The sequence below is a fragment of the Podarcis raffonei genome, chromosome Z, assembly GCF_027172205.1.
Source record: "Podarcis raffonei isolate rPodRaf1 chromosome Z, rPodRaf1.pri, whole genome shotgun sequence".
Lineage (NCBI taxonomy): Eukaryota > Metazoa > Chordata > Lepidosauria > Squamata > Lacertidae > Podarcis > Podarcis raffonei.
Window position 1 is genome coordinate 1,569,269 of NC_070621.1, and position 14,349 is coordinate 1,583,617.

At 41.5% G+C, this 14,349-nt stretch overlaps 1 protein-coding gene across 6 annotated transcripts in view; it reads left to right on the forward strand.

Annotated features, from left to right (window-relative positions):
* DENND1A (DENN domain containing 1A) overlaps nucleotides 1-14,349 on the forward strand; it is a 260,719-nt gene that overhangs the window by 58,140 nt on the left and 188,230 nt on the right. For all 6 annotated transcript variants that reach the window (XR_008328483.1, XM_053373721.1, XM_053373722.1 and 3 more), the window contains one exon: nucleotides 8,097-8,140. Coding sequence is in view for 4 of the 6 variants with exons in the window: in XM_053373721.1 (XP_053229696.1) it covers nucleotides 8,097-8,140 (44 nt within the window). In the remaining 2 variants the exon portion in view is untranslated. The remainder of the gene's footprint in view (nucleotides 1-8,096; nucleotides 8,141-14,349) is intronic.

Sequence of the window (14,349 nt, forward strand, 5' to 3'; positions counted from 1 at the left end):
CATCCATGCACGTTTTGCCAAAGGCTGCCATGCTGACGGGTCCCGTCCCCCCCCCCCAAAATGTCGTTTCTGCCTGGAAGACAAATCTTCCAATGCTGGCTGTAGCTGATGGAGTCCAGCAGCATTTGGGAGGCTCCAGGTGCCTCTCCCTGATGTATAACCTGTATGGGCTTCCTTTTGTACAAGGGATTTCATAAATTCTGAGTGTAGTCATGTCTGTAACCTTCCTGTGTGCTAGGCAAGTTGTAGAACTGATACTGTGGAGGTTACAATTTCTGGGGAGGTTTGGCAAGCAAGGACTTGAGTTGAAGGATCATTTGAGCAGAATAAAAAGTTTGGTTTATTTTTCCAGTGGCAAGCCTCCAGCTATTTTTGCCTGTGTCAGCTCTCTAAATGTTCCCAGTGCTATGGCCTGCTTATTTTCTAGTTGCAGGGCAGCACTGAGCCATAGCTGACACACAAAGGCAAGCAATTGTTACTTTGTGCTTGCAGTGTCAACACTGCATTGCAGACCACAGCACTGCATTAGTAACCAGCACACACTAAACAGTGGTTTGTAGGGACAGCCACATATAGGATTGGGTTTCACACTGAGCTGGACACACTGATTTCCCCTGTCAAGGACATACTGGGTTCAAAAAGATCAAATATAAGAGCTTTACTCATCTGACCAAGCGTCCCATCTCTTCCAGCATTTGCTTTCCAACTCTGGCCAGCCAGATGACTTTGTGAAGCCCGGCCTAAACAGGGCATGAAGGCAGCAGCAATTCCCTGTGGTTTGTTCCCAGCCCCCTGCTGCATATGGCCTTTTAGTGTGGATTTCCCATTTAGATACCGTGGGTAATATTGTTAGATGACTTCTTTGTGAATTTGTCTACGCCTCATCTCTTTAAAGCCTAATGGACATCACAGCAAAACATGTAGGCAATGACGTTTGAAAGCTCTCAGATATAGGTTCTGACATGTATAATAAGCAGTTTCAGGGGCCAGTTTGTAATATGACGAAAGCAGGTCATGGCTGTCATCCACCCAAAATGTCACCTGGTTTTTTTTTTCATCTCCTCCTTTTCTGATACCACATTTTCCTTTTTGTGTTGTCACATTTCTGCTTCTTTCTCTTGCTAGAGCAAAATGTCCTAAATGAAAGCTTTCTCTGTCAGGGTGAGATAACATTTTGTCAGGTAGAGGAGAGATTGGAGAACAGCGTTCTATACCTCTCTGAGCTCCGTGGTGGGAGGGCAGGATGAAAAAGCACGAGTCCTGCTCCTTGGGTGAACCCCCTTTCTATTGGATGTCAGCTGTACACTTTGAGTCTGTTTGTAGGTTAATTATGGTGGTGGCATAAAAGCATTTTCCAAGTTATTTGTATGCTTCTGGCAGCAAAGTCTCATTTTTAAGCATTGGTGGGGGGTAGGAGGAGGTAATTGTAGAAATAAATCCCAACCCACATGTAGGCGCACTTTTGCTTGCTTTCATTGACAATAGTTTATTATACAACAGCTGATGCATTTAGTATTTGTGGATTCCCTTAATTGATGACTGTACTAGTTTCAGAGCAGAGCTCTCGCAAGTGAAGACAATAGGTCAGTGTCTACTCTTCATGCATAAATAGCCGGAGACATGCCGATTGTGTCTGAAGGGTAGGATTCGTTGTTCCCGTGGAGTAGTAATCTTTCCCATGAATGGAGGCTTGGTCAGCCGGTCGAAGGTGGATTGTGCTTTTCCTTGTCCTGCATCCTGCTGATTCAGAGGCTTGTGTTTGCATCAATTAAGTACATGCGCAAGGAAGAACAGGGCCAGCGTTTCCTTTCACAATATGGGGATACTCTAAAATGTGCTGGAGCAGTGAGTTATAAAGCACATGTACTGTAGCTCTTTCTTGAAGATCTAGTTCTTACAATGCCAAATAAAACATAAGAAAAGCAAACAATTATCCCATTAATTTCAGAAGGCCTATTTTATTTTACTTTCTCTTACTTACAATTACCCCTCTCCCTTTTTGCCTCTGTTGTTGTGATAGGCCGTACGGAGGCTTGCAGCCTGCAACTGTACTAAACGGTTGGGAAGAAAGTAGGGTTTCATTTTGTTTCAGCAAGTACTAGAGTTTGTAGCATGTTTATAGATTTTTTTGCGTAGAGTTGTAAGAATTCGAGTTTCCCTGCTCAGTTCTGTGTTTTGGAAAGGGAGGAGATACTGAGAGCAGGGTTAACCTATGATGATGTGGAGGAAGCCAGAATGGCTTGGCAAATGATCTTCTGTTGTATTCTCAGATGAGTCCCCTTTTTACACAGTCCCAAAGGCCTGGGGTGGGTGACAATAAGTTTTTAAAAAGACATACGGATAATGAAATCGAACTATGAACAGCTGTAAATAGCCAAGTGGTCACAGTTTTTATAGTTCCCAGCGAATTCAGATGGTCGTTTCATTTTTCTAAAGACTTACGAATATCAGTAATCATGTTATTTTACTGGTGTGTTGCACCTTGATGCAGGAAGAGGAGCCTTTAAAAGGTAAGCAGCATCACAGAGCCTCCAAATTCCAGCTGGAGAGATGCAATTTTTCCGATATGGATGATCTTAAGCATAAGCCACATTGTTGAAACTCTGGCTTTGTGGTTGAAGGGTGCACCAAAACATCTCTTCCGATTTGCTGAATTTTGGTATCCAAGTGACACGGAAATGGTCACAGAAAAGAGCAGTCACAAACATGCAGCGGATTCCCACCCTGTCAGCTGGAAAATTAAATCAGGTTCCAGTTTGGGATTAACACTGAGGCTGCAGGGAAGGGCAGGTAGTGTCTTAAATGGCATGAAATTGCAGAATGCGATTTAAAAACCCACAAATTTCTGCTTTAAGGTCTTTGTTAAGGATGTTTCCCTACCGCTGGGCATTAACAATGGCCTGCATTAACAAATATATTAACTGCATTTGGCAAATTAAAGCTCAGTTGGATATGTGATAAATAGTGGAAGGCACTAGGTCATGAACACACTAGATCTATTACTCCAAAAGGAGTTTATATAAGCAGTTTAATGCTGTTTTGCAGTCGTCCTGTCTCCAAAATGTGTTATATGAAGGAACAAAAGTCCAGTTTGAGGTGAAATACCACACACAAACTAGCCTGATCTAATTTTGATCCTTTTTTGAATGTTCAGGGTAAGCTATAAACCCTTTTAAAGCCTGTAGATAAACTCTAAAAGACACACACAAGACAGCAGGGTCAGGGAAAGTAAGTAAGCTGAAATTTTCTTCTTAGTAAGCTTGCATAGGATTGTGTTGCATATACAGTGCTACCTCCAGTTGTGCACGGGATCCGTTCCAGAGCTCTGGTCGGATCCTGAGAAATGTGCAACTGGAGGTGCCTGTTCTGCGCATGTGTGCGGGGTGAAACCCGGAAAAATACTTCTGGGTTGCTGCGTGCGTAACCTGAAGGATATGCAACCAGGGGTGTGCATATCCACAGGTATCACTGTATAATGCAAAACTGGAACTCGGCATGTGGACAAAGTGAAGAGGCAAATCACTGGCCACATAACTGAGAGGTTGCTAGTATTCCTTTATTTAAAACTAGAAAAGATTATTTAAAAGGAGAACAGAAGCCGGTCTGAATTTCAAAATTCAGCCACCAGATCTTGCCTCTGCCAGCTTATATAACCAGCATATTTTTATAATGCAGGAAGTATTCTATCTCCCCAACTACCCACCCAAGAAAAGAATGAAACTGAAGGGACATTTTTGTATTCCCACTGGGGCAGTGAGCTAATTCATGTTTTACAGCATAAGAAAACAAAGCTTCTAATGGGAGACACAAATTGTTTTAAAATGTAGGCAGCCTTCTTAACTAAGCTGTAAATGCTTTATTGGTGCAAACCCCACATTTTGGAAAGATCTCATTATGGCTTTTCCATGGTAATTTCTAAATGCCGTAATTCCCCCCCTTTTTTAAATTTTCCCAGTTATTCATATATGTGGTATGAAGCTTAGATATATTTAAAACTTTGTGGCACATCAGAAACATTTGTCTGCACTTCTCTCCCGGAAGAAGAAAAAACAGCCAAGAAAGATATCCTGGTTTTAATGGCTTTCCAAACCATTGTTTAAGCATCACGTGGAGTTGGTCATCAGGGATGGAAAACCTGCAGTTCTCCAGACCTTGTTGGAGAACAGCTCCCTCCACCCTTGACCAATGGCAATGCTGACTGGGGCTGATGAAAGTTAAGAATCCAGGGACATCTGAAGGGCCACAGGGTTCCCATCCTTGGTCTAAACAGAGATTTAAATTTATATATTCAAGAATTGATGCTTTTGAATTCTGGTGCTGGAGGAGACTCTTGAGAGTCCCATGGAATGCAAAAAGAACAAACCTATCTATTCTGAAGGAAACGAGCCCTGAGTGCTCACTGGAAGGACAGATCCTGAAGCTGAGGCTCCAATACTTTGGCCATCTCATGAGAAGAGAAGACTCCCTGGAAAAGACCATGATGTTGGGAAAGATGGAGGGCACAAGGAGAAGGGGACGACAGAGGACGAGATGGTTGGATAGTGTTCTCGAAGCTACCAGCATGAGTTTGACCAAACTGCGGGAGGCAGTGGAAGACAGGAGTGCCTGGCGTGCTCTGGTCCAGGGGGTCACGAAGAGTCAGAGACGACTAAACAACAGAATAGAAGTTCACAGTTGCAAGCATATCCTTCCATGAAGATCAGCTTTCCCTAGTCTGGTACCTTCCAGATATTTTGGACTCAGGTTCCCATAAGCCTTGCCAGCACACTCATGCAGTCCAGAACATCAGGATGGCACCAGGTTGGAGAACGTTATAGAGAAAGAGCCCTGATTAAAAACTTGGGCATTGGTTTGATGAGGTCCTTTGCTGTGGAGATCCAAGCTGTCATACCACTGTACTGTTATTTTTTAAATGCCCTCTGAATATTCAGTATACTTAAAATATATTTAAACTTGTGGGCTTGCTTGTGGGCTTCCCAGAAGGATTCACCGGGGCTCTGCTTATCATCTTTTATCCATGCATCATTGAAGCTACCTTGTGTCTAGAATTAATGAATCAGTTTTAAACACAAACCTTCATTAGAACACCTTTTTCATTGAGCCCTGGGTTTTTGCATGCAGACACACATGTTGAATGCCCAGAGTTTTACTTGGAGACACTCTCATTGAATTTTGATTTGCTAGCTCCTCATAACATTGCGCTTCTTGCATCATCATGCTTTTGAGGGCCACCGTGCATAGGTTAACCTTAGAATTATTAACTTCACCTAAACTGGCTGGTGGTACCAAATCATCCTGGTTTTCAATGGGAAAATGTTTTTTTGCTTGTGTTATTTTGCACATTTATATCCCTCCTTTTCTCCAGGGAGCTCAAAGCGGCTTACATGCTTCTCTACCCATTTTGTCTTCAAAACAATCCTGTGCGGTAGGTCAGGCTGAGAGTGACCGGCCCAGTGAGCTGAGTAGGGATTTGAACCCTTTTCTCCCAGGCCCCTAGTCCAGCACTCTGGCTACTGCCAAACACTGTCTCTCTGAGGAGAGGAGCAGTTTCCCCACTCTCTTCCTCGGTTTGTAAAAGCCTCGGTTTGAGGGGTTTAGGAGCTGGGCCAAGAACCAAGAGTCAGCATAGTGTGGTGCTGAGCGTATCAGAGTAGGACTTGAGGCACCCAGGTTCTAAACCCCACTAAACCAGAAAATCTGAAAATATGAGGGAGTTGACATTAGCCCTTTCGTTCTCTTTCAGCCTGACCTAGCTCACAGAATTGTTGTGAGGATAAAGGACAAAGGGGGTTCACAGAGTAGACTCACACAACTCACACTGTGTGTAAGTTGGGTGTGCCTAAACCAGGCATGTTCAAAGTCCGTCTCGGGGGCCTAATCCGGCACGCCGGCCTCTGTGGCAGTTTGGTTGGCCCTCATGGCCCTTCACTTCATCAAATCTGGCCCTCTTTGAAAAAAGGTTGGAAACCACCGGAACCCTTTGAATTCAGTAGGGTTGGGTATACTTCACTTTCACTGGACCGTCAATAGTCCATATGCTTTTCTGAAACCAGCTTGCTCATGCTACTCTCTGCAGACTGTTAACCGAAAGTGCTACAGTACAACACATATATTTTGCAATCTTTTAATTTTTTCTTGGGAAGCTGTAAGAGTAGAGTGGAAGATTTGAGTTAAAATATCTTGAAGGCAACACCAGGGTTGACCACTAGAATAAGAAGCCAAAACAATGAAAGTTATAAAGAAGACTGGATACTGTTTACAGAATATATGGAAAAGCGTTATAAGCAGACAATTTACCTAGCAGGATGGTAAAATTTTCAGCAGAGTAAGAAATAAATAAAGTATATAAAAGTGGTGGCGATAGATGGGGTGAACTAAGAAAACACAAAGAAAAAAGGGGTTAAAAGGAACCATGGAGAGAGAAGATAGGAAGTCAAGGAATGTTTTCTCATTTTTTGTTGTTGATTATTTAAAATCTTTGGAAAGAAATACTTTTCTTTGTTGTATTGTTTTTGTTTATGCTTTGGAATGTTATCAGAAGAGCAAATAAATAAAATATGTAAAAAAATATATATTGAAGGCTAATCTATTTCATAGCTGATGATTGTGAGTCTAATATTCTGCCATCTTCTGGATAAGTCACTTTATGTCTTGATCACCCTCTTCTCCACCCTGTGCAAAGGCTCCCTCTCAAGTCCAAATGCACAATTGAAGGACTGTGATCAAACTTGCATCCACATGGAAAATTTAATAGCACCTTCCATCAGTTAGCTTTCTTTCTTTCTTTCTCTCTCTCTCTCTTTCTTTTTTAAGTACCCTGACTGTACATCTTAAATACTTTGTTGAAAGCAAGTATAGTTTAGTGAAAATTCTGCATCTGCTAACAATTGAACCTGCCAATTAACCAATTTATTAGCAAAACAAACTTTGCCTGTGAGGGAGCTAGGGTGGGTTGTTTTTTTAAGTATATGATGTATACATCATAAAATTATTCTCTGCCCCACAAGCCTTAACTCTGTCAGAGGGGAGCAGTAATTGAGCAGTAAAGATTGTTTACAAATCCCTGCTCCCTCCATAATGATCAAAACTTGTGGAAACATTTTTTTGTTTGTTGCAGAAATGGAAAGCATCTGGTTAACAATGCATCCTGCGTTGCAAGCCCAAAGAATTCAAAATGTGCTCACAATTGTGCCCAAATGTTGGTCTGACAACGGGCTCCCTGAATAAATGACAACTCCTTTGCAAAATTCAAGGCATCTAGTTTTTAATCTATTATTGTTGTAATTATAATTACACTGATAATACGGAACCTGGCAATCCTGGAAACACTGTTAGGAAAAGCAGATGGCCGCAACAGAGTTGTTTTGAGATGGTTTGTCATAGAAATTATTTCTGTCTGGGTTTTGTTTTTTGTTGCTTCTGTTCCATTTTGTGCAATTGAACTTGTTCAGAACTACTACTTCTTATGTTGAACTACCATGTTTATCCCGAGAAACGATGGTGGGAGAACTTGTGGCTTTTTGGGGAGTGAGGGATGTTACTGGCATAATGAAGGCTTAAAACTAGGGCTTCCTAATGTTAAAGTAGATATTTACCAATGATGATCCCTCCCACTTCAATTTTTAAATAGTCTGCTTTCCCTTCTACCCCCACACTTGAGTAAGATGGGGGAAAGCTATGATTGGGTCCCACTGAATTCTGCTGATGGGTTGCCTTTCCCCGACTTAAAGTCCAGTCCTGTAGTTGACTAAAGAGGTGTCTGATTAAAAATAAAGAGTCTAAGCACGATTGGGGCACTGTTCCCTTGCAGCACACGTAGCTGGCAATTTGCACCTGGTTAGGTTTTTGCATTAGATAACAGCCTAAAGTTAACAGTAGCATCAGGTCTCTCTAATTTCTTTTTTGTCTTTCTGGAAAGAGGGTAAAAGGAGAGCCTCGAGGAGTCCTTACTTCCTCTTATCAGTGGCTCAGCCTCAGCTGCCCTTCTTGGATCCCCTGCCAGGGCTGCTATCATCTTCTGATCAAATATTAATGTGTGATTCTCTGCTTGCTCACTAATCCAAAGCCAATTAATATTATCTGTCAATTATTTACAGATCCTGAGGTGCGGAAGCAGTTCCCAAAGGACTACAGTGACCAGGTTTGGAATGCGTAATTAATTTTTTACATGACAAAATTCATTTCAGGGTTGTTCAACGTATTATAGCTGTTCTTTTCCCCTTAAAAAACACAAAACAAAATAGAACGCATTGGGGGGGAGGGAAAGGGAATTGTGATTAGAAACTTAAGAATTTTTTTTTAAAAAAGTATACACAACATGTAAAACTTGCATGCATAAACTTGAATAGATGGTTTTGGTTCTCAATAAGGCTTTCCCATTTTCAGAATCTATTTTGAGAAAGCAAATTCATGAATTTCACTCCTTTAAAAAAACACAACTTACTTTGCCTTGGAGGTGCTTCGGGCTGCTGTTAGTTACAGAATCCTCATCTCGTTGTTTTAGGGTTTATGAGTTTACTTGGCATCACCTCACTTTTTAAAAATTTCATGGTCACATCAAATCTGGCAGAATGATGGAATATAAAAAGGGGAGGGAGTGACTGCATGTAAAATGCCGTGGGAATTTTGCAATTAGTGCTCAGAGCAGAGGGGGAAAGGGAACACATCCTGCTTTGCAAAATTCGTGTGGATGGCTGTGGTAACTGAAAGCTACTGCTGATCTTGATGGCTTCTTCCTCTTTCAAATGCATCTTGTTATAGAGTAATGTTGGGAGGGAGGGAGGGAGGGAGGGAGGGAAGTTTTATTTTTGCTCCATCGGTGTACTTAGTGCACTCTAGTTGTTTTTGCTAGGAAGCTCTCCCTTTGGGAAGGGGTTGCGTGTCAGCCATTGCAAGTCTGGGTTGAAAATCAATCTCTGGACCAAATTCTCCTAACTGTTACAACCCTGAAAAATCTCCATTCAGCTGGGTGCGGTGAAGTTCGCACAGAAAGGCTCCTGTAATAGTCGTTATCAGGTTTTAGTTACATTTTCTTACGGGAGTGTTTGATTCTGATCCTTTTCCTTCCTTCCCTCCCACATTTAAAAACGTTTCTGTTCCGTGGAAGGTGCAGCGGTGTCTCCTGCCTGCTGCTGTTGCTGAGCACGTCCCAGCGTGGGCCCCTCAGGGCAAACAGACCTTGTCTTGTAATGGTGTGTGCAGCGGACGGGACAATAGTCGCCCCTGATGCCTGCAGTCCTGGAGAGCCCCTGTAGTATTAATATAATTCTTTTAAAAAAATAACACCCCCCGGCATATTGCTTGAGTGCTTTTTGTTACAGTTTTATAGTGCCTGCCCCCCCCACCCGTACTTGCACCATAGCGTTGAGGTGTGCAACAAAGCATCCTTTTGTAAACACACAAGTCCTCATTGCCATCTCGTGCCAATAATCTGTTAATAAATAGCTCCCTAAGTACACTCTGCAGCGTTGGGCCACAATGTGTGCTGAAAGAGCCGCTAGTCTATCATATGAAATGTAGTCGGATTAAGGGTCCCTCCGAGCTGTTGCTGTCTCTTGTGCCTGTGATCTATGGATTATAGGACTGTCTCATACATAAAATATTTTTCCTTTTTGTAAAACAACAACAAAAAAGGAGAGAAATCTTAGTATGCTGTAAACCACCTCTGAACAAACGCAGTACAACCTACAGAAATCCAAAGATGCAAAGCTAATGTGCTGCTGGAACTTCCCTGATCTTTTTATTCCGCTCGTGCTTTTAAAAGATCTTTAAACAAACAAACAAACAAAAAGAAATGTGGACAATCAGTTCAGGAGGTGGGGAAGGTAGCAGACTTCTCAGCCTTAAACACACTAATTTCAGGTTCACAGCGACCTTCCTTTTGGTGCCTTTTTAAGGGGCTGAAGAACGTAAACTGCGTTTAAGAATTGAAGTGACACCAGGCGCTTGTGTGGACAAAACTAAGCAAGACTTATGGTCAGCATACCGTTTCTGAATGCTTGTGAAAGCGATTCGGAAGCAGAAGATGGCCATTTCTAAACAAAATGAGGATTCTTTAATTTAGTTAACAAATGTGGCAAACCTAAATGCCACATTTTTGAAGGTGTCAGGTATGTGTTGTTCGTTAGCAGAGGGTGGAAAGTTGAACGGCAAAGCACTGCAGGGTTTCTTTTTATTATTTAGGCTCGGTCTGCAGCGAAGGTGGGAATGAAGTTGAAGTTTTAGGTGTGGTGGCCTTTTGAAAAAAAATATCAAATTACTGTGGGGGTTTTTTCCCTTGTAGCATACCTTTAAAAACAAAACGGTTCCTTTTGTTTTTATGTGATGCATGTGCAACTTGTACACAAATGTTTCTTGCTGACAATCCAAATCCGCGAGGAATATTGTGAGTTAAATCAACACAAGGCAATTCTCTCATTAGTACGAAAAAGCCCAAGTTCTGCCCCCCCCCCACTTCCCCAGTCTAAATTCTTGGCACTTGTTTTTACATACAGTGTGTTTCCCATGTAGGCAGCGCATCTGATCAGAGCCCTTGCTGCCGCTGGATGTTTTATTCTGTGTGTTCTTTGTACCTAACAGTAAAAGAATCTGTCACAAATTATTGTGGCTCCCAGCTTTAGAAACCTGAGAAAAAAGGGAGGTTAGACTGACATCTGTGGCTGAATAATGATGGGCAGCCTTTTGGCTCCCCTTGAGCCACAAAGCTAGCATTGCCTTTAGAGAGGAAAAAGGAGTATAAGAAGAAAGGGGGGAGTGATAAAAGGAGGTTACAAATCTGTGGTCCTGGAGATGTATTACTGTTGGGCCAGTTGTCTGCATAGCACGATAATCCGTTTTGATCTCCTGTCTTAATTGTCTGCTAAAGACAAATGGGCAGTAAAAGTTCATCAGTTTCATCTCTCGCTCTCTTTTTTGCTTCTCATTTAGAGGCAGAATAAATGATCCGTCACTACAGAAAGAACTCCTTTCTTTTCCGACACGGGCGGAAATGCAGGACCCCAACACATTTTTATTAAAATATTTCTCCCTCATTATTTCAGCCCCCTCAGCTCTGATAGATCTCGCTGTTTCATGAAAAATGTAATCTGAAATGTAAATAAGGGGTTTGGTACAAAGGGAGGAAGTAATGAGCCGACTAGCCACATTGCTGGAATCTTGATTGTAATTACCCACCAAGGTGGACACCCCTGCTTGTCCTCCCCCACCCCTGTTGGTCAGACAACAATAGTAAAAGTGACTTAAATCTGTAAAAAACCTATTCCAGTCCTTGGGATTTTATTTTCAAAGGTCATATGCATCATGTAGGAGGGGGCATCTGAGGGAGAACTAGTGATTTCTTCTAATTTTTTGGTAATAGAATCAATCATTTTAGAGGACTATGCTTTCATGTTGGCCGTTGTTTATAGCATGTCCAAAATTAATAACTTGTTTTTCAAACATGTTCAGCTAGCGCCCTTCTCCCTCTTTTTTATTTTTTAAAAAGGTGTGTGCTAAATTTTGTTGTAGATGTTTTGCACGCTGGCTTTGGTGAAAGTCGTGTATAATTATCACAAAGGTTGTGGTCTCTTTCTACCATCTTACATAATATATCCCATATGCTAGAAGACATGTTCTAAATTGCTGAAATAATTTTAGCAACAGTTTTGTCATTCTTCAAGTCTATACTTTAGATTCTCAAGCATATAAAAGGTTTAAAATAATTTTCAGCCCCTCTGTTCCTAAAGAATATTCTAAATAACCTCTGCAGTTAGAAAAAAGGCTCCTTTGTGAGGAAATGCAAGCAAACACAAATGTGGATGGTTAATAAATAAATTGTGTTTAAAGAACCAAATTAATTTTTTGCTTCAATTCCCCCCATATAACTTTTAATTTGAGGTTTTAATGATTCTATATTTATTATACCTGTTCCTGAAGATGAACACCAGCAAAGCTTTACTCTTGGGTTCTCTGATCTGATTCATAGACATGAACCAGTCAGATTTAACATGGACTTAAAATCTATCCCTACTGAAATTAGCAAGACCTAAAAGTGCTTGCATTGTGGTCAACTGCACATTTGGGCCTTTACTGTAATCTCCACATGGGTACACCATGGCCGGTAGCAGTGAGTGAAGACTTTTAAGCCACTTAAAATGACTCAAAAACTACTTTTTAAAAAAGTTGTAATCAAGATGAAAGTTTAAGAATGTTATTATTTTGGTGTGAATGACATAATGAACGTGGAGTAAAAGTGGAATTATTAGGGCATTCTGCTATATTAGATAATTTTTTTGCATAATCTCTAGTATTAGAGCCTCCTCTCTTCCGCAATTCTTTTATTGGGCATTGTGTGTGTGTGTGTGAGTGTGTGTGCGCGCGCACACACACACACAAATACACACACACAAATACACACACACACACACACAAAGCTTTGATTTATATGCTCCATCTGCTTAGTAGGCATATGATGACAGACGTTCTGTGTATAATTTGATCAACTGTTGTATGAAGGCTGAGGTGCTCCTTCAGAATGGGTACTTCAGTGTTCTTTGCAGGTATCCCCCCTCCTTTTCCATGGGCACAGAAACAGTGGCTGTAATGAATCCTTACACATTTATATGGAAGCCATAAACTTTATATGGGCCACTTTATATAGAAACTAAGAGCCTTTCTTGTACAAGCTCCATAACCCATGTAAGAAACATGGCTGTGGTGGTGATGGTAAAAAATTAAAGAGGAATATCCTTTTCGTTACCACGTTGCAAACTGATTTGGAGGACGTTTGCGTTGCGTTGGTTGTATGTGCGTGGTGTAAAACTTGCAACCTCACGGCCATGTGTGCTGGAAGCCTGCCTCTACCGTGAGAGAGTTGGACGCAGCCTTGCCATGGGAGAAGGTGAGTTGGGTGCCATTGCAGAGCAAAGTGTGGAAATGGTTTTGACCCAGGAAGGACAACCCACTGAAAAATCTCCCACCTACCTATCTCCTTTAGAATGTTATGTCAGCCTCTCTGGGAGCCTTTTGGCTGGGGAGCAGGATACAGATGTTGTAAATGAATGAATGACTAAATGGGACCTATGCACAGACAGTTCATTCCAGTGAAGCTTATTCACAAGAGAGTTTGGATTGATTGTACACCTTCTAATTAGCATGACAAGCCCTTTGGATTCTATCCACCCCCAGCTCAGTTGTGTCTTGGGTCAGCAGTTATTGCAGTTATTGATTGCATAAAAAGTTTCTCCATTATTTCTCTATTTGTAATGTATAGATGGGCTGTTGTGTAAAGTGCCTAATGCATCGTTAGGTGCTTTATATGGAATAATTATAAATCATTCAGTATGTGTAATCCAGTCATATTCAGGTTGAGGGCATCTGTGTCTGTAGATTTACGATGCAAAAAAGTCAAACAAATAGTCCTTGGCTGTGTGCGTAATTATTTTTGGAATTTCGTTTGATCATAGGAGTCCTTGTACTTGATCCTCATTATGGTAAAAGTAGGAGTCAGGGTGGGGAGCAGGGAGGATGAAGTTCTAAGAACTGAATTGTTGGCCTTGAACCTGGCTTGTAGCTGATGTTTCTGCCTGCTCCTTCAGGAGATGAGAAAACCGCTTCATGAATGGATGAAATTAGGTAACTCCTTTAGTATTGCAATATGTCAGTGGGACAACATAATGCTGAGTATTGTGACGAAGAACCAAGTCCTCTGTTTTCTCCCTCTCCACCTCCCTGCATGTGTAGAGATGGTTCACTCTGAAAGCTACAATCCAAGCCATAGTTGGCCTATACAATTGACATTTCATCGAAGTCATCACAAGGGTGAAGCTGGTATGGTTCATTAAGTAGTTCAGAACTTAAAATAGATGCTTTGGAGTGTGATTCTTGGAGGCAGAGCTAATTAAATCTCAGCACAACTTCTTACATGTAGTTACCACCCACCATTTTATCCCCTACCCTCCTCCTATCCTGGTGGCTCAGAACAGATTATGGTAATCATGCACAAGTCCTAGTCCCCTTCTCCCAAAGGCCCAACTATTATCATCACCGTGCATGAGTGAAACATCAGAAACATTAGGTTTTTTCTTACCTTAAAAACAACAACTTGTTTGATTACAAAAGGACCCAAACCTCCTGCTGGGTCACATTTACTATCTCTGTTCCGGAGGAGCACCTATCAAGATGATGTGTTTGACTTCCTTCTCTCGGTTGATCAATTGATCTGTTGTCCATATTTTCTGACTCCAAACCTCTGCCAAGCCATCTTCTATAAATACCAGGCAGAGGTAGATTTTTTTTTTTGCTTCTTATCTGGGACCATTGTCTTCCTCATTCCCACCAAAAAGGAGGGAAGGAATCCTAGATAGTTATAAT